Source organism: Lepisosteus platostomus, chromosome 2 (genome assembly GCF_059453375.1).
Source record: "Lepisosteus platostomus isolate fLepPlt1 chromosome 2, fLepPlt1.hap1, whole genome shotgun sequence".
Classification (NCBI taxonomy): Eukaryota; Metazoa; Chordata; class Actinopteri; order Semionotiformes; family Lepisosteidae; genus Lepisosteus; species Lepisosteus platostomus.
Window position 1 is genome coordinate 47,117,979 of NC_142612.1, and position 27,713 is coordinate 47,145,691.

Consider the following 27,713-nt stretch of genomic DNA (forward strand, 5'->3'; position numbering starts at 1 on the left):
TCTAAATGAAATAATAGCCGTTTTCCCAACAATAAATCTAGCCTACAATAAAACTAGATTAAAATTTGAGAGAACTCTCTCCACGAGGTGTGGTTGAATGATGTTAAAAGCTGATTTATTTATAGAGTCATCTATAAATAAAAGCCTGGTATGTTTCTTGGGACTATTTAGTTATGTATATAAGAAATTTAATAATGTGAGGGTATCATCCTCAACTCCTCTTTTAGCCCTGTAGGCACATTGCATTAGATCTAGTAGGTGCTCTACCTGGTAAAGCATATGCTTTTTAACAATTTTCTCAAATTACATTATTTCTAAAGAGGTCAATACCACTGTTCTGCGATAATTTATTGTCTTTTTTGGGCATTGTGTTCTGCAACTGGTACGGTTATCATATGTTTTCAAATTTTGGGCACCTTCTGCTGATTCAGAGATTTCAGTTTCAAAATAGCTAAATATACTGTAGTACTGAGGTGCTAAGCACATGAGCTCTATAACTGCCTAATGATGTTATCAGGTCCTTGACTTTTGTTTTCTGGAAATGCAATGTGTTTCAAATTCATCCTAGGTGGAATCGGTGAGCTTCTCTCTAAGCCACCTAATTTCTCCACAGAAGTTATACTTGTCAAATCTAAGGTAAAAACTATTCCCCTTCCACTTCCAGCCACGAACCCATTCTGGATGCCATTCTGAAAATTCGTAGGCTGACAAATGTACAAATTATGCAACTAGACAGTTTTTTGCATGGCATTATCCAGAACAATGCATTATCCTAACATTTCCTCCCTGGTGAAATCACAGTCTTTTTTAGGAATGATGTTAATCAAATGCAATGCTTTGTAGCTAAACAGGACACAAACATGGACAGATTAAAACATTATTTTAATACTGACATTAGGGAAAAGGAACAGCAAACAGGAACATTAACTACAGACAAACTAGCAAAGTCGCTTCCCCATTGTTGATAAAGTGAATACTGCAATTAACAAGGTTAAAATTCAAGAGTAAGGAAAAACTATACTGTACATAGATGGTTCCATACAATTGAAACAAAAACTGTTAAGTAACTGTTACTACTCTTGTTCTTTAGGTAATCAGAAATCACCTTGAAGACCTTTATTATATGTTCTACTCTTAACATGGTTCCCTATTGATGCTGACCATGCAGAAGTGACATGTAGGTATCCTGGAGAAACTTTCATCCTGACTGGTTGATGTGAAAGCATGTTTACATTAGCAGGTTTCTAGTGCATGTTTGGAAAAATCTGTGGTACACCTGTTCCTGATACTACTTGTAAGCAATTGGTTAAACCATTTGAAACAGTGATTATATTTGACTTATATTTGTCTCATCCTATAAATACACAGAATGCTTCTCATAGTGGCAACTTTGTCAATATTGCTAACATTTGCTTAATGATTGAGGTTATTACTGTTGGAAAAACTGGAAGTATAAAAATAGAAAATTGCACACATCAAAACTGTATAATACCTATAGTGACACATCCCATTACCTTGTCCAATGAATTTGAATATCCGTTGACTCCACCAGGACCAAGGAACAGACTTAGAATTCATCAACTTTAAGAAAACATTACTTCCAAAAGACATCCTCACACCAGTTCCAGTATTTGTGAACATAAGTACATAATTAAACATGAAAGATTTGTATCAGAATTCATGGTGGAGCTGTTGTAATCATTGCTAAAAAAGATGCTAAATGTTTTTTTAGCACATTCTGTGTCATATGAAACTTCATAGTTTGCAGTAATTAAACTTTCTTTTTGTATAATTACAAAGTTTAATTTAGAATGTTTTACTGGTACTGGCTTGGGCCTCTGTCTTCATTAGAAATGAGTAAAATTATTCTTACAATGTTGATAAGATAGTAAAACAAAAACAAACAAACAACAACAACAACATCAAATAATAATAATAATAATAATAATAATAATAATAATAATAATAATAATAATAATAATATATTGTAAAAACAAGCAACAATTCTGAGTTAGTGATAACCTCATAAAAACACAACCTAAACATCAAAACCTAAACATCATAATTTTCATAAGAACCAGCTACTATACATCTAAAAAATGAGTTGAACTTTAAAAATAAATGACATACTGTATGTATTATGCCCATTTTACTGAATTTCCAAAACGTAGAATAAATCTATAGCAATTGTATTAGCAGAAAATGTAGAGTTTGTGTTTCCTTTATTTAGATCAATTGATGATACTTTGCTGCTTGGAGAAATGTTGTATGAATGCTGACAAACAGTAAAGGATCACAGAGAAGTAGAATAACAAGCAAGAAAGGAGTTGTCCAGTATATCAGAGCCCAAATACATAAAAAAGATAGAGGTCTTGTGGGCAGAGATGATGTGGATCTAGTCAAATAAATATTTCAGATGGTGGCTGTATTCAAGACATAATGCATAATGTTGTAGAACAATCTAAGATTAAGTCTAGCTGTGAACTTTTCTAGCTGCAAAATGTCCTTAAACTTTATAACTAAGCTTGCTGCAATTGAGTATAAGGAATTATCCATGATATTTATATGAATTTATTTTTCACTTCAGTTAGACTTTAATTTTTTTCCATTATAAAGAAAAAGGATCTACAGTATGGTATTTTCAGTTCTAAAATCTGGGGGAGTCCTGAAAACACATGGGACCAGAATTTGGCAATCTTCATTTGCTATTAAACTGTTTTAATTAATATTAATAATTCTGAATTGTGTGTGTGCACATTTCATTGCTGGCTGTTTGAAATGTCCCAAAGAACAAAAAACAAAAACACAGCTTTTGCACACAGGTATTTTTCAACATTAAAACACTGATTTTTCATTTTAACATTCATACATTTAGCAGTGTACAATGCTATTTATTCACAGCATTTTGATTTGTTCTGGACAGGGCACAGCCTGCTTCTTTGCTGGCATCATGTACCGCAGTTTCCTCCAGAACACTGAGTCCAGCTCTTTCGACTTCCTGCCTTTCCATCTAACTGTGCTGTTAGGCTTCACAAGAAGCCTAAGAGGCTCCGCCAAGGAGTCCAAGTCTGCTTTTGGTTCACACTGAATTAAGATGAGCTGTATTTTCTTATCAACCAGAGCATTATGCAGACCAGTTACTAACTCATATTGACTTTCATGTGCAGGGACATCTGTACTTGGTATCATTATCAATCTTCTGCTCTTGTCAATGTATTCCAGAATGGTGTCCGCAAAAGCTGAAAAACCAGGATGTGAAATTGTGATAAAAAGTTAGCATTTGGACCATGTTCTCTAAATAGTAAGAATATTTACTGGTGTGTAATTCCCAAATGCATTTGTGCATTTAAAACTAAGAGCAAGAGGCACTTCTTTTGACTAAGGGAATTTCAATGTCTCAATGTCATTGTCAATGTATTCCAGAAATGTGTCTGCAAAAGCTGGAAAATCCAAAATTACATCCTTGACTGCATAGTGGAAGAGTTAAAATGTAGATTATTTGAACAGTTTTTAGAGTAGGCTGAACTTGTGCGAAAAAATAAATGACTGAAAAACAAATGGAAGATGTTTGTACACAGGATATTTTTACTGAAGTTTAAACTGCTGTAGTTGTTTAATTCTCAAACCATACTCAACTGTTATATCAATTTAATAAATAAATAATAAATAGAAATAGAAAATTCCTTCTTCAGCTGCTTAATGGATGTTTTGGACAGGTTACTTGTGCTTTGATAGCACTGTCAGAGTACAATATAGTATTTTAAATTTAAGCTCCTGATTTCTTCAGCTTCCACACAGTTAAAATCAAGCCTAATATTTAAAATGATACAACCTAATTTATAAAGTTGCATAATATAGGGACTTACCCCCTCCAGGAAGGACATCACGTTCATATATGCAAAGCTGGTAACCATAGTGTTCCTCCAGAACCTCTAATAAGGACTTCCTTTCTTTTTCAAAAAATGATTTTGAACTTTTGATCTTGTAGTAAGTGACATAGGCATCATATGTTTTACCATCTGAAAGGTATCCATTCATCATATCCAAAGCATTAATAAACAATTAATGTGCCATGGATCTTGAGCTATAGTTATAATAGTGAACACTTTAAATTATTTTTCCTCAATAAAGAAAGTATTGTAATATTTGCTTTAATTTACCTGGCTTTCTCATTTTTATTGGTTTTGTAACTAATAATGGTAGCTATAGAGTTAATTCTATGGTTAACAAAAACATTTCCTCTTTTCTTCTGCTTATGTAAACGGAAATAATTCTATACTTCTATACAGTGCTTCAATATGCAGCATGATAATGGCCATAGCAACCAAGGAGTTCATTCAAGAAAACAGATGGCCAAGTTAATATCCAGTTTTTTTTCCCCATTAATAAAGTCAGAACTCCCCAATAATAGGCAGGAAGTGAAAATGGCTGCAACAAAGGCTTGGAAAAGCATTTTTAATGATTGCATTTAACAAGTTTAACAATTTGTTTTTCACACAAAAAAAATCTTAGCTGGATTTAGAGCAGGATTATAAATATAATTGGTTAGCCCTTACTGTAATGAATTACACTGTTTTCAAATGCATACAGTATATAATTGTACAGTAACTAGTTACTGTACATTGTTTAGTAACAGGCAACTGTAATGTAATGGCCATGCTGTACTGATGATCCACAAACAAGTATGCAGCTCTCAAGTACTCAAAGCTCTCTACCTTTTTATCTATAAAAAAAAGAATTGTCGTTATTATTTCAACTTAATTTTGTTTGAGGATCCAGAAACTAACTATATTTTTTTATAATATGCACAAATATTACTTTGCTGCATTTATAATATAAACACTGACATGCAGAGATGACTGTGTAGCCTCAATTCCCTAACTCCCTAAAATATAACTATAAGCAGGGTAAGAAATACCAAAAAGGATTTCAACAGCTGCAACAGATGATCTAAACAACAAGTGATAGCAAACTACAGACAGGGTTAAGGACAGAAGACATTATGTTGGTAATCAAGTGGAAACAGTCTAGTGAGATGAAGGGACATTCAGACATTTTATGCACCAAGCTCAGATATGTTTAGAGTCCTGCTCTAAAAGTGGACAGTATAATGTAAAGAAATCAGTGGGATACACAATATAAATTTAAAAACTCTTACCTCCAACAGTGTCATCTTTGCCTGTAATATTTCTATAGAGCAGGGCAATTTCAATTTTAAACTGTATATAGATAGCTGTGAAAGTGCTAGCAGAAAGGGCAAAACAACCTAATATTCCAAGCCAGAGATAAACTGTGCTGACACCTTGTTGATTAGTCTCTGAAAAATATGTATTACAAAAACATTCAAGGCATTAAGTACAATCTAACAACTTTACAAAATTATTCTGGGTGATATAACCTAACACCAAATAATAACAACAAAGAGGGGAAACATAAATAAATTGAAAAATGTTAAATAATGTATACAATTTACTCAGTGCAAACTGTTAAAACTCCAGAAACTTCAAATTTTATTACTCATTGTAAGAATGAAAATTTAGAAATGAGCCAGCTGTACGGGCATCACTGTTGATGTTTTTTTGGTTTTGCTTGTTCTAAGATTGTGTAATGCAAGGTCTGTACTTATGGATTTAACAGTTGTAGGAATTTTATGGACATCAATCCCCTTAAGTTTGTACAGAAAGTAAAAACACAATATTTTTTCTGTCAAGAAAGGCTGTGGAATTTTCAAGCAAATTGCTGTGAGAAGGAAAAAGAGAGTGCTTAGTGTTACATGATATACAGATGCAGCCATTTAAAGTGCACAAGGTTTCATATGGCATAGCACAAGAACTGCTGTGGGATGGTGAACAGTACCACGAAACAGCTTTTTGTTTTTTTTCAAATAATCTGATGCAGGACTGCACAAATCTATAAAACTGCCCAGTGGTGTAATAAATCCTTAATATACCGCAAGGGCGTGTGACTGTCACGCAATTCTTATTTTAATTATAAAAATGAAATGTTTATTAATGCATTAATGCTTTCCTGCACTAACCATACTATACAGTGTAACTAACAGACGTTTTCATTTTTTAATTGCATACAGTATACAGAATTATTAGTATTTGTATATAAATAGTAATTAGAAAATACATTCTGTTAAATTAAACAGGTAAAATAATAGGTCAGTAGCTTTTGAATGATTTATGGTTGTGTACTGTAACCACTTCAATGTGAAGCATTAGTGATCCAATTGAAGAAATTCTTGCTTCCCCATGAAATGCCTGGGTTCAGTGCGGGCCCGTTGGGGATACTCTGTCTCTAACAATACGACATTATCTAATACACTTACATTTATATTACTTGATACTATTAATATTATTAATATGTGTAACATACTTTTCATAATTATAAAGTAAAATATTTATACACATTTCCTTCTGAGACTGACCTTTTGTTCTTTAATATTAGTAACAAACTCTGTTAATGAATAACAATGCCTGCAGTTTGCTTTCTCAGTCTGTCCCAAATAACTTAACTGAAGGGATAACTTCTATGTATTGGTTCCTGGAGGGTTACGTAATTGAATATGTGTCACAGATTATAAAGCACTTATTGTGCAGTTCAAAAATCTGAACAATGACTCTGCAATGCTATCAGCCCTCAAACAATTTGGGGCTGCATTAGCGCTTTCCAAAAAATGCCTCAAGCAGATGTCGATCAGTGCAGACAGGTAAAAAAAGAAAAAATTGTATATTTGATAAAGTGATAAATGAAACATACAGTACCATATGATTGGTGTGTGCCTTTATTATTATTATTTTTTTATGGAACGATTCCCTTCATAACGTGAGTCAATGTGTGACAAAGAAAATACTGGTCAAAGCCACTCTTCTAAAATGTCAGAAATTAATAAAGGTTCCTGAGGGTGACAAGGTAGATCAATGCTTAGTCTTCTAAAAAACAATATTCTTATAATTATTGAAAAGTGACCTTTTAAAAGTTTATGTGAGAGTTTTAATTTATAAATAATTTTACAATCCTTGAAATGTATTGATTATAAAGTGCTTTGCTACAGTAAGATTTAAAGTATGTAAAATGTATATATGTATTGGATAGTGATCTCTAGATTTCTGATGAGGCCTACTAAAAAAATTAAATCTCGCTTTAATGTTCAAATACTAAGGATACCAATTTTAGCAAAGTCTGTTGAATCTGATTATTCCTAAATATAAACATTTTTACTAAATTACTAAACACATTAGAATTTTCCCAATAAAAAATAAGCAAGTGCTGTATTGATTTAGGGTTTGTTTGTTTTTTTATTTTTGTTTCTGTACAAACCCACAAAGAAAATGGTTGTAATGCATTCATTGGCTTTGATTTTTGATTGAGAACTTGATTCTTGATTATGAATCTTGGTAAATTCCCACCTGATAGCAGATACTATAATATGAGAATCCAGACGGCCATTAATATTTCTAAAGATGTAAAGAAAATGGGCCATTAGCATAACCTGTTTCTGGGTTGATTTACATGATAAAGACACTTCTGGCTACATTTTAAGAAGGGGGAACAAGGAAATGATAGGATTCATTATTATTTATATAATAAATTGTATACGTATTTTTTTATTACATTGTTACTATATACTACCCAACAAAAGATTTTTACAAATTTGAGTAAAACAGCTTAAGAGACTTAATTTAACTACCTAAACTTAACTTACTATATTTTATTCTTAAACAAAAAGTCTTTATTTGTTAAAAGTAAAACTTCTACATTGGCCCGGAATCAAACCCAGATCATTCACGTGATAGGTGTGAATTATACTACTCAACCAAAGCATCACTCTACTTGGACAAGCTAAATTAAAAACCACAAGCATTTCATTTTCCATTACAACAATGACAGAAAAATGTAGCTAAAACCATCACGTCAAAACTTTTCCAAAACAACTACAGTACAACACATGACTGAGAGAATTGTAAATGTTGTTTATCTTATTTTTTCAGCTACCTCTACAAGCTACAGTATATACAGTAAATATATCCTATTTTTTATTCTTAAATTTATAGTGTTAAGTGTAAAATTTGAGATACAAATATTTCACTTTAGTTACATGATTCCATATTGATATTTCATGTTAAGTGGATTTAAAGAAGTAGGACAATGGATTAAATTAAGCTAATGTTTTCATTAATGAATGATGAGTTCTTCTCTGGCCATGTGGCCAGTTAAGATTATTTTGGCAGTTTAACACACAATCGGAATGCCTGCATCTGTATCTGCTTTTTCAGTCTTTTTCACTAACTGCAAATGTTCTGGTCTCAAGAAGCTACTTAAATGTAATACATTAAGTATGTTGTATCTTGGGTGATCGGTGATGCACCTGAGATTAATCCAGTCTCACATACTACATATGGATAAAGAACTCTTAAGATTTCTTCAGAAACTGTGTATCTTGAATTTATATATTTAATGCATTAGTAATCAAAAGAAAAAAAAATGTATTATGATACTTACCTTTCAGTTGCAATGTTATAAAGACTTTTCTATTTTTTTGTGCACTATCTAATTTACATGTGTATGGAATATTTAGACATTCCTTGGTAACACTTTTAAATACCAGAAAGGAGACCATGTGATATTTATTATCAGGTTTACGTTCCCTGCAAATAGAATATCAGAAGAAGAAAATTATTCACAGTTTTAAATACTAAAATATTCATAATTCTCAGTTGAGAAATTAATGTTGAAATGATATTATTCTGAATATAAAATTATACTGATGCATCTTACTAAGGTCATTACTAAATATTCAACCTTTATATTCAGTACATAGAAGGGATAGGAGTTATAATCAAAATATATTAAATTAGAAACCTAGAAATCCTTCTTACCTTGACTTATTGCAGCAGACACTTTTGTTGCCATCACAGACTTCAACAAACTCTTTATTTTTCAGCCAGTACAACTTTTCGAACTTAGGTTTTCTATAAATGACAGCTGTGCAATTTATTACAATCTCTTTCCCTAAAAAAAGGCAAGTGAGACTTATTAAATCAAGTAAATTTAGCCTTTTGTAGCACTTGATTCCAGATCTCAATATCTCAACCAACACTGGATCTCAATATCAAAATCAACGGACAATGTTTAAAAGGACAATGTTTTTTACAGTAAGTCACTACTTTCTAAGTGTTAGAGTATTACACTACAATAGCTACTGCAAAAGACTGTAGTACAATTGGTTTTAAAAAGTTCCTTTTCTAAACTTATTAAGAACAACAATTTCCTGAGCACAATGGCGTCAAAATAAACTTGGAATTATGGTCACTTCCAAATGTGACTGAATGAGAATAACAATTTGTTCAGAATATCATATTTAAGTAAAATCTGCGTCTGCTAGTATTTAGTGTGTTTTAGATTAGGCATGTGTAAATCATAGTAATGGTTTATGGGCATATGCATCAGTGGATGATATGCAACAGTGAAGTGGTAATGTATAATTATATGGGCTTAGTGTAGTTGTGGGGGGAGTAAATGTACAGGGTTCTGGTGTAGTTGTGTAAATTCTTATAGCAGTAATGTAAAATGAATCGTACGGTACAGGTAAATGCATGTTATGTTATATCATTTCCACTTTTATTGCTTTGTAAGTTTCTATGTGTGCAAAATATAGCTGCTTTTATGCAAGAAAAAAATCTGAGATGTCAGATAATAAAGTATTATTGTACTGTATCATACTGTACAATGTTTTTCCAAGCAATTAGTTTGAAGTGTATTAGAACTGAACCAGTCTCATTTGTTAGTGCCAGGTTTGTTCCAGTTTGTGCTGTTGTCTTGAGATATACTGTAGCACCTTTCATTTTGGGTAATCATATGAGAATAAACTTTTCTTTAAAAAGTTTTAAATTCATTGCTTTAAATAAATAGGTTACTTTTTAATATATAATATATATAAATAATGTATAATGAATAAATATTATAATATATATTCATACATTATAATTAATATATATTATAACATATATATCTCTTCTTTTTTTGACAGCCTTATAAGACCCCTGGTTGAAATGCTTCCCTCATATATCAAGGATACTAACCATGCCCTCCAACTTTTCAATAATTTCCAATTTCAGGGTCCAGAATGCTGAATTTTTGCCATGGATATCATGTCTCTCTACACCATCATTCCCCACAATGACAGTCTTACAGCCCTCAAGCACATGCTAGACAAACACACAGTGCTTGATGCACCCACCCACACTCTAGTGCGTCTTGTGGAATTGGTTCTCACACTCAATGCATTCTCATTTATTAACCTTTTTTATCAGCAGGTTAGTGGAGTCGTCATAGACACCAGGATGGGACCTAGCTATGCCAATATTTTTGTCGGCTGGGTAGAAGAATGCTTCTTTGCTTCCTATACGGACTTTGTCCCTGACCTCTACAGGTAATACATTGATGACTGTGTTGGTGCTGCTACTTGCTCTAATGACCAGCTAGAGCACTTCCTGCATCAATTCACCAACTCTCATCCATCCTCCCTATGTTGGGGAAACTGGAAGGAGACTAGGAAACGGCTTCAGAGAACATGTTAGAGCTGTGAAGATTAAAGATTTCTCCAAGCCAATAGTTTCTCATTTCACCTCAGCCAGCCATGATCACACTGATCTCTCTGCCTCTGTTCTCAAAGGGTTTATCAACTCCCACAGCAGAAAGACAACAGAAACTAAACTCATCCTGAAACTAGGTTCACACCTTTCCCCTTCTCTCAATTAAACACTTATTTTCGTGTAATCTTCTCTGTTCTCATGCAGGTTTTGCCTTCACACCTTTCTCCACCCCTCTCCACATTGTACTTCCTGAGTGGCTTCTTTGCCTCTCCCCTCTCCCTATTTTCCAGCTTTTGTTCTTCTGTGCTATTTAATCTTTGCTGTCTACCCGGTCTTTCTCACACCTGAAGAATGCTCCACAGCATTCTTCAGGTGTGAGATTGTTGTGTTTCCTTTCTTTTCTTTTCAGCATGGAATAAACCCGTTACCTGTTCCTTTGCAGCCTATGCATGCTGACGTAGCTACCTACTTGAACTAATTAATTAATATATTTAAATTTCCTTCAATTTTTTAAAAAAGTTTCTTTCCAGCAAAATGTACTAAGTTGACATTAGTAGTTCATAACAAGTCTGCAAAACAAAATTGGAAACGCTACCGTATTACACAGACTTCAGTAATATTTAAAAATATTTTCTTTACCTAAACAAATTTTGAAGGGAATATCTTCCATATTGTATTTGAATAGGAATGTTTTTACACTTATACTGAACATCCACCCACACATTTTCTTTATCCAGAAAGGGGGAGCCAGAGCCTATCCACGAAAGCAATGGTGGGATACATCCTGGACGGCACACTAGTGAACTCGATGTAGATAGCACCCCTAGGAATTGAACTAAAACTAGTTATACCAATTATGTGACCACCTGAGAATAAAGGAATTTAAAGATGCCCTTAAACAGAAATCACAATCCAACCATTTGGAACATCTACCGTAAAGAAACAAAAGAGACACCGGATTAAAAATATTTTAAAAAACATTAGCAGTCATTTGAATGAATTTTACCCATATTAAAAGGTGCATTTGTAACCAAATGATGATTTGATGAGTCTGGAGATGCATAAGATGGCTTGCAGTAATTCGGACCTGTGAATACTTCTAGATAACCTCCTAAATTTTTTTTTTAGAAAATAAAATTTTAAAAAGGGGTTCTGTGTGAATTCCTTCTGCACAGACACAGGTGACAACAAGCTACTAGCAAACCACTAGCACTGGGTGGACCTATTTGAACGTCACCGGGACAGGAGTATGGATATTACTTAATGGATTTCTTTAACTTGGTAACTCTCCTTACTCATTTTAACATTACTTAGCTTGATCTAAATTAAACTGAATAATGTCGTAAATAGTAACGTTACATGTATGGGGTATCAAAAATGTAGTTCATATGTCAATGCATTTGGCTCATGCATCTAATAAAAAACTATTGGGTGCGTGGTGAGGCATACAATTCTTGTTCCCTTTAAAAAATAACAAATATTTTAGAAATGTAAAATTAATAAATACCACTCATAAAATCCTGAAGTATTGTAAATATTTGTTGTTTGTCTTTGTCCCCTCATGTCATATCTAAGAGTCAAAATATATAATAAGGCCTCAGCAGGACCTGCAGAACAGCATGATTGAAAGGAAGATTATCACGTCTATGTGAAACACTATGTACTAATTGATAAAATTCAGAAAACAAATGTCCTTGTCGATAGTTGCTATAAAAATCATTTGAGATGTTCTGCAATCAAGAAAAAAGTCCTACAGTACATAGGAGTTTATGCACTTGTGGCACCAGTACGCTGCCATACAGAGCTATCAATCTTGGTTAAACGTTGTTAAAGCTAAATTGTGCAAATCTGCAAATATATATTCATGCTTGCAAAATTCAATGAAAAATTTCCTTTAAGTTACATGATTCCATATTAATATTACATATTAAGTGGATTTATTAGGACAACAGATTAAATAAAGCTAATATTTTCACTAACATCTAACACACAACAAGTGCCACCTATCAATAATTTGTGGCCAGTGAAGATTCTTTGGACAATATCCGGCATGGCGGAAATTAGTTTTGACACACAATCTGAATATGTTAATTATCAGTAAGTAAGACATTGGCAGACTGGAAACAGAAGAAAACAAACATAGTAAGACGTGAGGCTGAATGTGAATGATATAATCTTTGGCTAGACGCAAGGCATGGAAGAGAACAATATAAGAGGAAGGTTTAAAAACAGAAGAATTGAAGAATTTAAATAAGGAATCCACACAGTGAAAAAAGGAACCTTAAACTGCAAAACTGAATATGGACTGGATTAAGTTTGAGGACCAGAGAAGGATGCAGAATGGAACACAAACCTGGCAAGGACATAAAGCTTGTGAGTCTGGAGAAGTTTCCCTTTGTGTTTGAGATTTGTTTTTACTTTTTCAAAGGGTAGCTGCCCAGTGCAATAGAGAACTCAGCTAGGTGCTCAATTTTTTTTTCCATTAACATAAAGAAATAAACTCAATTAAATTGATTGACTGTCTCCAGGTGGATCTGCAGATCACGTCCCACCTATATCAGTGCCTGTCTGCTGTTCATGCCCCCTCTGTGTCACCATACCCAGTCTCAAAACAAAATTATCTTATAATGTTATTCATTTTATGACCATCTTTTTCTGTTACTGTATTGTTCTCTCTGTCAGATCACTTCACTCAAATCAGATTTTGTCAATCTTCTTAGAAGTGAATATGATTAGGGAGTCATTTTGTTCATGCTCGTTGCATGTTTTTTGTGAGTTTATATAAGAACAAAGCACTGGATTCAACATGGAAAAAAGTTATACAGTACTTAAGCAACAACTTCACCTATTATTACTTCTGCTAATAATAATGAAACATTTTAATTATGGGCTTATGAGTGGTTTTAAAGCATTAACATGTATATAACATAACCTTTCATATTTTACCAATAGAAGGCATTTCAGTTATGTTATTTTATTTTTGTGTTGTGCTGTAAAAATGTATCAGTCTGGGACAAGTGACAGAATTTCTACAATTCCAGTTAAACAGTTTCAACAAAATTCACATGTGTACAGTCTTGTGTATTACAGATTTATTCAAGTTATTGGCACTTACCTATTTCAACTTCTATTGTCTTGTTTTCTGCAGGGTGAACTATCTTGGGATCTAGGAGGTCTGAAGAATCTAAAATTAAAAGAGCTGTTTCTTGTTTGTAACTGAAATTGCAATAGATTGAGAAATGTACATTTTGGTATACAATTATAATTTACAATTTCGCTAATTCTTGTCGTTACTGCTACACTACATATTTCATGATAGCACTGATTGGTTGATGTCATGGATCCTGACTGCCAGGGTGATTTTGCAAGGCATTTGCATTTCTTACAATTTAACCTTGCAGGCAAATAGATATCAAATAAAGTTAACTGGCTGGAATTAAGACATGTATTCTTCTTTTATATATATATATTAGACATTTATATTTTAAACAATCTATCAAAGTACTATCATTATTGTTGCTGTCATAAACCAAACATTATTTTAAAGTGATGTTTGAGATCAGAGACCCTGGCCAATTGGTATGACTGCTTTATGGGGTAACAGTTGAGACATTTGCATGCTAACTGACCACTCAAAGGTGCATAACATAAACAACAGTTTTTATAATTTGATTAACTCAATTAAGAAAAAGAAGTATATGATATGCAAATAGTATAAAATTTGTAACATTTGTATTACCATTACTCCACTGCAGAATTATTGGCACCCCTTGATAAATATGAAGGAAAAAGAAGTATAAAACAATGAGTTCATTAAGCACTGAAATACTGTATATTTCCAACATAAGGAATCAATTATCCTGAATTAATGATTCAATGGAATCAGCCAAGACAAAACAAAATATTACATTATAAATTATTTTCCCCAAAATAAAAGAAACACAGTTATTGGCTCCCCTATTTTTAGTACTTGGTGGAGCCTCCCTTTGTAAGATAATGGCAGTAAGTCTTTTCCTATAATGCTTTATCAAGTTGGTGAACACGTTGAGAGGGATTGTAGACCATTCCTCCATGCCGAACCTTTCCAGATCCTTGGGGTTTGTAGGTGTGTGCTTATGGATAGCCTTCATCAGCTCAAACCACAGGTTTTCAATAGGGTTCAAGTCAGGGGACTGAAATAGCCATGCCAAAATGCTGACCTGACAACATTTTATTTTCTGTCAACCATTTCTTTGTTGATTCTGAAGTGCGTTTTGGATAATTGTCATGTTGAAAGATCTATCTTCAGCCAAGTCACAGCCTCCTGGCAGAGGCATCCAGGTTTTCGCCACAATATCCCGGTACTTTTGAGAACTGATCTTAACAAGGGCCCCAGGACCACTGGCAGCAAAGCAGCCCCAGAGCACCAAAGATCTTCCACCATATTTTACAGTAGGTATGGTACTCTTTTTGGTATACAGTGCCTTGCGAAAGTATTCGGCCCCCTTGAACTTTTCAACCTTTTGCCACATTTCAGGCTTCAAACATAAAGATATAAATTTTTTATTTTATGTGAAGAATCACCAACAAGTGTGACACAATTGTGAAGTGGAACGAAATCTATTGGATTTTTGAAACTTTTTTAACTAATAAAAAAATGAAAAGTGGGGGGTGCAAAATTATTCGGCCCCTTTACTTTCAGTGCAGCAAACTCACTCCAGAAGTTCAGCAAGGATCTCTGAATGATCCAATGTTGTCCTAAATGACTGATGGTGATAAATAGAATCCACCTGTGTGTAATCAAGTCTCTGTATAAATGCACGTGCTCTGTGATAGTCTCAAGGTTCTGTTGAAAGCGCAGAGAGCATCATGAAGACCAAGGAACACACCAGGCAGGTCCGTAATACTGTTGTGGAGAAGTTTAAAGCCGGATTTGGATACAAAAAGATTTCCCAAGCTTCAAACATCCCAAGGAGCACTGTGCAAGCGATCATCTTGAAATGGAAGGAGTATCAGACCACTGCAAATCTACCAAGACCTGGCCGTCCCTCTAAACTTTCAGCTGAGACAAGAAGAAGACTGATCAGAGATGCAGCAAAGAGGCCCATGATCACTCTGGATGAACTGCAGAGAACTACAGCTGAGGTGGGAGAGTCTGTCCATAGGACAACAATCAGTCTTACACTGCACAAATCTGGCCTTTATGGAAGAGTGGCAAGAAGAAAGCCATTTCTCAAAGATATCCATAAAAAGTCTCGTCTAAAGTTTGCCACAAGCCACCTGGGAGACACCCCAAACATGTGGAAGAAGGTGCTCTGGTCAGATGAAACCAAAATCGAACTTTTTGGCCACAATGCAAAACGATATGTTTGGCGTAAAAGCAACACAGCTCATCACCCTCAACACACCATCCCCACTGTCAAACATGGTGGTGGCAGCATCATGGTTTGGGCCTGCTTTTCTTCAGCAGGGACAGGGAAGATGGTTAAAATTGAGGGGAAGATGGATGCAGCCAAATACAGGACCATTCTGGATGAAAACCTGTTGGAGTCTGCAAAAGACCTGAAACTGGGACGGAGATTTATCTTCCAACAAGACAATGATCCCAAACATACAGCAAAATCTACAAAGGAATGGTTCACAAATAAACGTATCCAGGTGTTTGAATGGCCAAGTCAAAGTCCAGACCTGAATCCAATCGAGAATCTGTGGAAAGAGCTGAAAACTGCTGTTCACAAACGCTCTCCATCCAACCTCACTGAGCTCGAGCTGTTTTGCAAGGAAGAATGGGCAAGAATTTCAGTCTCTCGATGTGCAAAACTGATAGAGACATACCCCAAGCGACTTGCAGCTGTAATCGCAGCAAAAGGTGGCTCTACAAAGTATTAACGCAAGGGGGCCGAATAATTTTGCACGCCCCACTTTTCATTTTTTTATTAGTTAAAAAAGTTTCAAAAATCCAATAGATTTCGTTCCACTTCACAATTGTGTCCCACTTGTTGGTGATTCTTCACATAAAATAAAAAAATTATATCTTTATGTTTGAAGCCTGAAATGTGGCAAAAGGTTGAAAAGTTCAAGGGGGCCGAATACTTTCGCAAGGCACTGTATGTATCCCACTTCTTATGCCAGACATACCTGTGAAGACTCTCCCAGTCAAAGTGCCAATAGTGTTTGGCAAACTCCAGGCACTTCAATTTTTTCCTCTGCAACAGTAGGGCCTTTCTTCTGGCAACCCTTCCAAATAGCTTGTTGGCATAGAGGTGTTGTCTAATAGTCATTTTTGAGACGGGATGACCCCAAGATGCAACCAATCCTTGTATGTCTTTAACTGATACCTTGTGATTTTTCTTTGCCACCCTCACCATCCTTCTCACTGTTCATGAGGACAAGATGAGCTTACATCCTCTTCCTAGCAAATTAACTACTGTCCCAGTGGTGTTGAATTTTTAAATTATTGCTCTGAGAGTTGATATTGGTATTTTTAAGGTTTTAAATATTTTTTGTACCCATTATTTGCTTTGTGAAGATCAACAATGGTTTGCCTCATTTCTGTTGTTAGTTATTTGACCTTCCCCATGCTAATGGATGAGAAAAGATTTTTCTGGTTATGTTTTGTCATTTTATACCCTAGGGAAAGAGGAAGTCACTAAAGTACACACATTAGTTCCTTCAGACAAAATTGAAGTCAAACAAGTATAAATATTATTTTTTCAGATGTTTGACTGGGATCTCTAAGGGTGCCAATAATTTTGGCACTTATATTTTTCAGGTAAAACAGCATTACTTGTTTACAATTGTTACGTCCCAGTGTGTGTTCTGTGTGTGTTTTTTCTATGTTCCACACTGTTGACCCTTGATTGTTCTCCCGTCCCCATTGGCCAACCATCACACCACTGTTTCAATATGATGTCATCATCAATCAGCCCTCAGCCAATCAGAACACATCTTATTCAGCATATAACATGGAGGTTTTCAGCAAGGAGAGGCCTTTTGTTTGACTTCGGTCCTGTTTGGTTTTGGTTTTCGCTTCGCGTTATTGCTTCGGCTTCGTTTGTTGGTTTGTTTTGCTTTGTGTGTGTTTATTTTCGTATAGCTTCGGCTTTGTTGTTTTGTTGTTTTTTTGTTAGTTTCTTTGTACTTTCGTTTGTTTGTGTGTTCATCCTTGTTTTGCCATTACCTTGCCCCAGTGTTACATGTTCAACTTTTGTGTTCTTTTGTACCCTGCTCCTGTTGATTACTCTTGTTATCCCTTATTTGTATTCCTTGTTCACTTGCGTTTTTGTGTGAACTTTTGTATATAAGGTTAGCTTAGGTTGTTGGGTACACTTACACACTTAGTTGATTTTGTATTAGTACACTAGTTTAGTACGGGTGAGTGCCATTTGTCTTGTATGGTTTTGGGTAGTCAGTGCAGGTTAGCTAGGGTGTTGAAGACGCCGAAGACCGTGTGTTTCGGGTTTTCTTTTGTAGTCAGATTAGCTTTCCCTCACTGTCCTAGCCAGCTCCATTTTGTTTGTTATTTTCTTTTCTTTGGCACCACTCTAGTTCCTTACCCTTATCACGCTTCCTAGTCCCTCACCAAAACCCCCCCTGCTTCCAAAAGAATTATCCTAAATGTTACACCCCTTTTCCCCTAGACACTTGGGGTCGTAACAACAATTGAACCTTAAAATGAAAAAAAAAATGTTTTAGATAAAAAGGTCCCCTAACATAGGAACATTAAATATCTGTTATTATCTATGTGGTTTATTTCATTATGATTTTTTTCTTCATATTTATCAAGGGGCCAATAATTCTGGAGTCCACTGTACATGCCTTAGACTACCATTCTCCATTCAAAAGTAAAATAAAGGCACATTACCTTTTATAACCAACTCTGTTGTTTCTGACAAATTGTAATGTCTATTGCCATATGTATATGAATATATAATAGTATATTTTCCAGCATGGCTTTTCATAAGACTGGCGATATGCATCTCTTGTTCAGAGCTACATACTTGGTTACAGTCCTAGAAGAAAATTAAAAACAAAAAGAAATTAAATATATCTTTAGCTGCCAAAAATGTTCACACATGATGAAGTGTACAGAGTATTTACTTTCTTTTATTGTGTAAATAAATGTCTTTTCTGAAGCCAATACAGAAAAGAAACTCCTTTGTCATGAAATGAAATGTCATTCTTCTTCTAACAGAAATTCTGAAAAGCACCTTTGACTGACACTGATTCTCCAATAGCTCAGAAAATACATTTTTTTTATATTTCTGTGCATATTTAAATATTTTACTGTGCATATTTAAATTAGAGTATGAACAATGTAATAAATGTATGAGCAAGTACATTTGGGGAAGACTAAAAAGAAAAAAATACATTTCAGCTGTGAAGCTCTCCTTGGGCACTGTATGTAGAGGAATGATGGTAAATGCAGAATTTAAAGGTAAAATACCAAAGAGCAAAAGAAAAACATTATGAGAACAGTGGGGGGTTTGGGTGGATAAGAAATCTATAGATGAACTCCAGGGGACACTTGGAAAACAAATATATTGTAACACTACAGGGTTCACATTGGCAGGCACCCTCACCACTACCACCTCAGGTCAGCCCCCCACCATCAGGGACTTGAACCCAGGCCTTCGGCATCACTCAACAGGGACCCAGCCACTTGAGCCAAAGGGAAATCTCCCATCAGCCTGGTGGCTACGGTCCCTGCTGTTCACAGGGAAGGGCGGTGACGTCACTGCTCTGGTAAGCCGGCTCTAACATCTCACAATGGTGACTGTATGCGTTACAATATAAATAAATCAAGAGATTTAGAAATAAATTAGTTGATTACTGAAGGATAGGGGTAAGAGTTACATTTCTTTTTAACTTTTCTGTGTAGAATTAACCATTACTCATTCCTATATCAGTTAATTATATCTCCTCTGTTATTATGATTTACAATTTTGGGAAAACAGCATATTTTACAATACTACTGCATTATGCGGTTGCCATACTGTCAACCAAGAATGTGCAGGATGCAAAGAAACAGACAAAGGTTAATTCCATCCTCTAAGGTAAAGAAAAGAAACTCTACAATATGAATGTGGAACCTTCTTCAAGTATTAGTAGTAATGTAGTGTTTCTTTTCCTTTCAGCATGTAATGAACCTTAATCTGTTTCTTTTCAGCTTTTAATCTTAAAATTGTCAGGGAAACAAAAATACAAATAAAATGTTTTAATAAAAAAAACAAAATCATAATATTATAATAATAGCAAAATATTAGAAACAGGAGCACTTAGAATACCTTCAGCCATGTAATATGAGATATTGAGAGGGGAATGTCCTTATCTTCACTGGACAGTGTAAAAGAGTTTCCAGTATTTTTATTTATTCGATATAGGTCTTCCTCTGTGAAGCATTTTCCACCATACACTGTGAGGTTATACTTATTGGATGAGATAATATCAGTTCCATTGCTGCAGCAGAAAGCACATATTATACCATGTTTTACATGTGAAAAATTGCATTCAGGTGCAGACTGATTTTGAAAAAGACAGGAAAAGAAAATGGCTTAAGTTAATTAATAATTATCAATTTGTTTTATCTTTTTTAGTTATTGAGACTAAAAAAATCACTAATGTTGAGTAAAACAAACAATTGCATCTTGATAGGTCCAGTTGTATCACATTCTTAAAGACCCAGATTAAGATTAAGGTCTCTGTTACTCTTGTCACATGCCTAGCGTTTAGAGTATTTTTAAAAATAAACAACACTGGAGGCCATTACTATCAAAGTGAATTATAGCACAGTAAATGCATAAGCACACAATTTTAGTGTTTAATAATAATAATTGCTTACACTTATATAGCGCTTTTCTGGACACTCCACTCAAAGCATTTGACGGGTAATAGGGATCCCCACCACCACCAATTTGCAGCATCCACATGGATGATGCGACAACAGCCATAGTGCGCCAGAACAAAGGGAGGGGAACAGAGTAATGAAGCCAATTCATAGATGGGGATTATTAGGAGTCCATGATTGGTAAAGGCCAATGGAAAATTTGGCCAGGACGCCGGGGTTACATCCCTACTGTTTTTGAGAAACGCCCTGGGATTTTTTATGACCGAGACAGAGAGTCAGGACCTCGGTTTTAAATCTCATCAGAAGGACGGTGCCCTCTTACAGTATAATGTCTCTGTCACTATACTGGGGCATTAAGACCCACATAGACCACAGGGTGAGTGCCCCCTGCTGGCCCCACTAACACCGCTTCCAGCAATGTATTATCGTGTATTAGTACCCGTGTGTGTGTGCATTGTTTGAGTTATCCCACAAGGTTGAATTCTAATACCATCAAAAGAATCATTTTGTGACTTACTGCTACAATTAAGAATTGTCCCAGTAAATGCACAACCCCTACATTACTGGTGCCTCATGAGAGGACACTACAACAGTATGTTTAAAAGTTATACAGTACGTAAATGAGCTACTAGTACATTTGGCAGCTTTACAGAAAGTTCTAATGTAATGAAATATGAACTTTAAAGCAGTGATGAGGTAAGATTGTTATGAATGTTAGTCATAATGTAAGAGTGTAAATACCTATTTGATTTCAAATGAATAATAATAAAAAACCACAAGAGGGCAATAAAGACACATGGTAATAATTCTGTTCATAGTCCTAATATACTGATTAAATGAAACAACAATATTTCTACTGTGCAGTAGAAGACATGTTTAAAATTGTATTTTTTTTAAAGGTATAAAACTGAGGATTTATCTGTTCCTTTATGCATTTGGACTCCACCAAAGCCAGTGCACCCATACATTGCATTGCACCATGTTCAACTAGGGGAAGGTCAGGGCTATGGTTGGGTAGGAGGTGCCCACACAAACCTTGGTTAGAGAAAGACAACCACTACAAAATATGTTGGACAGCCTGACTTCAAGTGCACTGTGAATTTTGAGTGTGCATGAGACAATTGATTGGCAGTATATACTTGCAGGCAAACCCATTATAATTTTAACAAAAATAAAAAAAGTGTAGCTCTGCTTTCAAATTTAATTTACTGTCTCTGCATTCAACTGATGCATAAGCAAATTTTTAATTTGCTACTGGGTGAAATTAGTACACTTGGTTATATTAAATGGATGGTAATTTTGTCATGTCTTTCAAATAACCTCATGCTCTCCCATTAACTAATGACCAGTAACCTAATAGTCATGTTTCTGGCATAGGGCAGGAAACCCTTGTAGGCATGTAAATAACAAGCCAACTCCTTACAGACAGGTAGAGCCCATGAGCACAGAAGTGAACTTGGGATTCCACAGCTCCCCCTCCCCCTTCCATAAAAATACCCCTTTGCAAAACTGAACTACTGTGTTACCTTATGGCACATGTGTTCAGTTTCCCAAAGAAAAGATGTGGTGCTGCTGCTTCACAGCAGGGCACGGGGACATGACCCCAGAGTTGTAATTCTGAGTTGGTTAAGGTTTACACATATGAATTTAATCTAACACTTTGTGGTAAAACTATTAACTTTATGGAGAAAACTGCAAACCAAAACTTTCTGATAACCAGGTGATGCTGTGAAAAAGAGATAGTAAACAAGATAGATAGTAAGTAATCATTTTGATATTTGCTATAAAAAAAATTTAAATGTACTGTCTTGTGATTATATCTGCCAAATGTGGAGGTGACTAAATAGTTTTTCAGTGGCAGCAGTTTCAAGTTTATATCATATTTGAATCAATTTGAATGCAGTCAGGTGTTATGCAGGAACAGATAGTTTGCAAAAGTGAACCCTAATTTGCCTGATGATGCCTATGAAATTTTGAGATTACTAACTACAGTACACTGTTTTTAAAAAGGCATGCTGCATTTTCAGCATAAGGTTGCAATGCAGAAGCCATCTTGGTTTACATTAAGAACATAATTTTTGCAATATTTTAATTGCATTAATCCCAAAATAATAAAAATCAAGTTTGATTTTAGTTGGCTAAACAGGTTTCCACACGAGCTGATTAAAACTGTTGGTCTTGGTTTAATATTTCAATGCCAGGTGTATATTTAACTATGTTGAAGAATGTGGGTGCTCTCAAAAGTATAATTTCTTATCTGTAAAAGGATATCCTTGTCTTGCTGGTGTGAGGGAGAGAGTAAAACTGGCTTGTGATAAAGCATGTGAGAACAAAAGACAGCAGTTGAGAGGAGGGGGAGAATGAATATCAACACTCAAGTAGTGAAGTTTTCCTCTCTACCTCACTCCTGAAGACTCCCCAAAACATTGACTCTTTTCTTTTCAACATTGAATAAAACCTTTACCTGTGCCTTTAAGGACAATGAATGTATTCAACTTCAATGTGCTTTTCTATTGTATATAAAACTCAGTACATTTACAAACTGATGATGGCAGTCCTTAAATCTATGAACGAGTCACTATTGAATTAAATATTCTCTATGCAACTGTGTGATTTAGAATAAATTCCTCAATAACTGTTCTCTGATACAACAGTAACAAGGGTCCTGATACTATATAGATTCAGAGAATGTAAATATATATATAAACTGACACACTGATGATCACTAAATAATGATAAACCATACATACCGCTGGGTGCATTGATACAGTCCAGTGTCATTTAATGTGACGCCCAAGATAATGAGCCACTTCCTCTTTATAATTAATGAATCTCTGACACCTGAAGTTAGCTTCATAAAGCCTCCTGAGGAGCTGACAATCCAGTCAGATCTCAAACTACTGTCATCACATTTCACAGAGGAAGTGCATTTCAGAACAGCCAGCTCTCCTTCATGAGCAAACACTTCACTTTTGGAGCTGGGGGAACAACAATGTACTCTCTCTGTAAGAAACAGCAAATTAAATCAAATGATTCACTGCTAATATACAGTAGGCTGCAATCTGTTGTGGAATCATTAAGTTTAAATGCAGGGGCATAATCTCCTGTTAAAATTCAGGTTCTTGTTTTCCACTGTTGGTGACAACTCACTCTGTAGCTTCCCCACAATGGAAATTCAACCCCTCTGTGCTCCTGCACACATTTTACATTTTACTCTTTACATTTTACTCTTTATTTCAGATCTGCTACTCCCTACAACTTTCATGCCTGTGGTCTACCAACATTGCATGTCTGATGTTCAGTAAACATAGCAACTCAGCAATTTTGCACCAATGTACTGTATGTATGAAGCCTTTTCTAATGTAAACAAGGGTTTCTTTCCTTCCTTCACTGTTTCATTGTGCTATAAACATACTCAGACAAGTCATGGAAGTGCAAAGGACATCAAGGAAACTAAGTACTGTGAGCTATGTAAGTGGGAAGGAGTTAGCTATAGTAAAAAAACAACAAATTCATGCATCCAAGAGGAGTTTGCACATTTAGGAGGAATCTAAAATTGATTTTCATAATATAAAAGTACAAAAGAACAAAAATTATTTAATTCCATTGGATAGCTGATATACCTAATTTAAAATGCTTGGGACACTGGCAATTAGACTCCTGAAAGTCACCTTGGGATACTCCAATAAAACAGATGCCGCATCCCCAAAATGATCCTGGTAATCACATTCGAACACAATAAAATTATGACAAACCAGATAAATGAATTTAGTTACCTTTAAAAGCTGCAAACAGCACAATCAAGATCTGGAATATTATCTTCATGTTTTGTGACAAATGCCTTAAAAAATGAGAAATATGTCAATAATATTTATAAGAATATATGTTAGCAAACACAAAATCGTGTTAATCTACAAAATATGTACAATATATAAAACAGTATGGTTAGAAGATCTTTCACAAAGAAATGTTACAGTACTACGTCATATTGCATGACAGTTTCTAAACTGAAAGCTTAAGGACTTTTCAGGTATTTTCAGTTTCATCCTACTTTTCATACAATCTGCTGTTTTGGCCAAAGGTTGATCCTGTTTACATTAATAATACATTTCTTCCTCAACCAAGTGTCCTGCTTAACAAGTATATTACTAACTCTGTTTTTGCTCAGGTGATGCAGTCAGAAATCTTATTTAATATGTTCAGGTTCCGTCCAATTTACTTTATTTGGAAAAAAAAATGTACTAATCTTACTACGGTGCTTTGCATTTAAAAAAAGATAAAAACAGAGCTTGGGTTTATTTCACTCACAATGCACTCAGAGTATACATACTGTAGTACCTATCTAGAGTTCATATAATGGGATTGCTCTTTGCTAGAGCTGTAGTAAGTGCATGTGCCAGGGGCCCTGCTCCATAGCCAGTCCAGGTGGACAGTATCCAATCCCTGACTTATACTGTTCGATATCAATTGTTCATGGCCAAAAAAGTTTATTTTGCAAGACTGGGCAGAGAATGAGGTATCTTTCAATTGTACTTGATTATATTCATTTGCAGAGATTGTTTCTTCACAGAATCAAGCATAACTAGATGTTTTTGCATTTTTTAGTTTTATTTTGTTTATAATAGGTCAATAGTAAACATTTAAATTAAAAATTGGACAAAAAGGGGGCAAAACAGTAATTAGCATTGCTGCCTTGCAGCAGTGGGGCCCTGGCTGCAATTCTGGACCAGGTGCTATTTGTGTGGAGTCTGTACTGTATGTTCATCTGTTTGTGCAACAGTTTTCTTTCTATCTGAACGTTATCAAAGCAAAATGAATTAGTTTACTGCAAACCGCATAGGACAAATTAATCTATAATCTTCAAAAAGATGCGGTAATCGAGTAATCTATCATAAGGAGTAATTAAATGAACTACAAATTTAATTACACAGTTACAGTATGTATTCATGGTAAAGCAAAACACAAAGGGCACTGTTGCCTTCATAGATCAAAAGGAAGGGTCCTTGCTTAAACATGTAAAATATTAGGACATGCAAAATTAAAGGTGATTACTTGTATAATGTAAATCAGATTAATAACTATCAGGATATAGTACATTTAGTGAAATAATGAGAGTAAATCAACCTGTACAGTATGTAAGGAAACTTTTCTAAATTTAAACACTTATTTTAAAGGGGACCTGTAATGCTGTTTTTATATTTCGAGGTTATAAAGAATCAGCGTTGATGAGTGCATTTCAAACCACAATTAAAGTCAAATGTACACAGTAACTTGTAAAACCTTCAATTTACATCAGAAAATTTCAGAATGAGGCAACAAAACTTCCAATGGCGTGATGCGGCCTTATTTTATTGTAAACAATCAGGCTTGTAAAAACATTTCTTTTAATCCAATAGAAGCATTGCTCTCAATTTTGAGAGTTTTGCTGACAAATACCATTTACTTGTGAACTGTGCATGCAGATCACGTTGGAACATTCCTGTGGTGAAATTTCTGCTGCATAACCTGTACTTATTTGCTCGTATATCCCATTACATTAGTCAATACAGTGACTAGTGTACAGGAAGGGCTGCATCATGTCACAATTCATGGGAACTCTTATTCTCGCCTGTGGCGAGACCAGGGGTTTCCACAAACATGGTGACGTACCGTACTTTCGCAAAGTTCACAATTTGAAATTTGTAAAAATGTTCTATAATGTCAATAAATGTATTTTGCTACTGAGATTTAATTACCGGTCTGAGAAATTGAGACTGCAGTTCCACTTTAAGGGATTCCTGATTGTCACTCTTTCTTCTGCTATGCTATACCTTCTCTTCAATCTTTTATTTCTTGTGTCAGCCCTCTCTCCTTTAGCATCTCACAATATCGACTAGATTTCCCCTCTCAAAACTCATCTCCTGAGATTACACCTTCATCTTATCTAGCCTCAAACCTACAGATCTTCATCTGCACTGCTCTGCTTTACATCTGCAACAGAATCAAGACTGATTCTATTAATTTATGTTTGCTTACAGTTTTTAAGCCGTATTACATTTCTTTATTGCCAGTTACACTGCTACATTTACCATATTACTTAATCGGTTCATACCTGTCATTATTCATTTTCATATCACAAACTTGCTGTGGAAGGTGAGTAATTTTTAAAAAAAATATAAAACACGAAAATGTTTCTAAGTCTTGTTATTATGTCATGCACATAATGATTTGTTGACGCCAGGCTTATCATAAGAATTAAATGATATGAATGGACAGTTTCAACCACTGTAGAGAGGATCTAACAAAACTGTATTGAAATTCATTCTTTACTAAAAAGGACTTATTCATTTATGTAATCGGAAACTACATAGGATGATTAATAAAACAAGTTTTCCAAAATGTCTAGCATTAACACAAAGCAGTAATTTCGAATATGTATCACTATTTACGCAGTACAATGTATTATAAATTCATCATTTCGGCATACGTTTTTTTTTCGAAAAACGTATTTAAACTATTTTTAAGTAATTCCCTTAAATATAGACGTAATGCATCGTGAAGAAAGTGGTAGTTCCATTACGACTTATTTAAAAAACGTAAAGTCCCGGTCCAGTTTGCCCGATCCATTTCTAAAACCTCTTGTTTAAATCTACTTCGATTTTGTGAGACGCAAGACAAATTTTATAACATCCGAAGTATAGAATAATAAAAATGTAAGGAACACCGTTTAAATAAAAAACTGGCGAGATCAGAAAATGTTTTTAATTTACCTACCTTAACATTTCAAGTGTTAGTTGTGGTTTCCGCGAATGAGCGCTTTCAAGTACGAATAGGTATGAAGTGAAACTATTGTAGTTAGCTGCGGTAATGGCTGTTCAACAGGCTCTGAATTTAATTCCCATGCACGCGAAAGAAACTACTGTACCTGTGGGGACAGCTCAGAGCACAGAATTTCTGTGAAACGAAACGTATGTTCGGACAGACTTTATTCCATGACGTAAAGTCAGAATACATGTAGTATAGATTGTATATTGGAACGCATACGGCCACCATTGAGTGTGTAAGAGCCGGTTTACCAGAGCGGTAATGTCACCGCCCTCCCCTATGGATAGCAGGGGCTGCAGCCCAGATCTCTCTTTAGCTCAAAAAGCTGCGTCTCTGTCGAATGACAACGGAGGCCCGGGTTCGAGTCCCTGACGGTGGGGGGTCGACCTGATGCGGCAGCGGCAAGGGCACCCACCTGAACCCCGAAGTGTTACATTGGACTGATATGTACTTTTGTAAGAGTATACAGTACCTATTTCTTC

General features: G+C 35.0%; 1 protein-coding gene across 3 annotated transcripts; it reads right to left on the reverse strand.

The window, feature by feature from the left end:
• Window positions 1-863: 863 nt before the first annotated feature.
• On the reverse strand, window positions 864-27,503 carry LOC148676399 (interleukin-18 receptor 1-like). 3 transcript variants are annotated; one of them, XM_088607651.1, is made up of 11 exons: window positions 27,332-27,503; window positions 24,204-24,268; window positions 23,178-23,430; window positions 19,868-20,039; window positions 18,445-18,592; window positions 13,717-13,785; window positions 8,886-9,018; window positions 8,509-8,654; window positions 5,159-5,317; window positions 3,867-4,019; window positions 864-3,239 (listed from the first exon to the last, which is right to left on the reverse strand). In XM_088607651.1, exons 1-11 carry the CDS (start codon window positions 27,457-27,459, stop codon window positions 2,896-2,898), a joined length of 1,770 nt encoding a protein of 589 aa, XP_088463777.1. In that variant the 5' UTR covers window positions 27,460-27,503; the 3' UTR covers window positions 864-2,895. The 3 variants fall into 3 exon arrangements, with proteins under 3 accessions (XP_088463777.1, XP_088463793.1, XP_088463785.1); XM_088607667.1 differs by having other exon boundaries at window positions 23,178-23,405; window positions 27,181-27,471; XM_088607659.1 differs by having other exon boundaries at window positions 27,181-27,471.
• Between the last annotated feature and the right edge of the window lie 210 nt (window positions 27,504-27,713).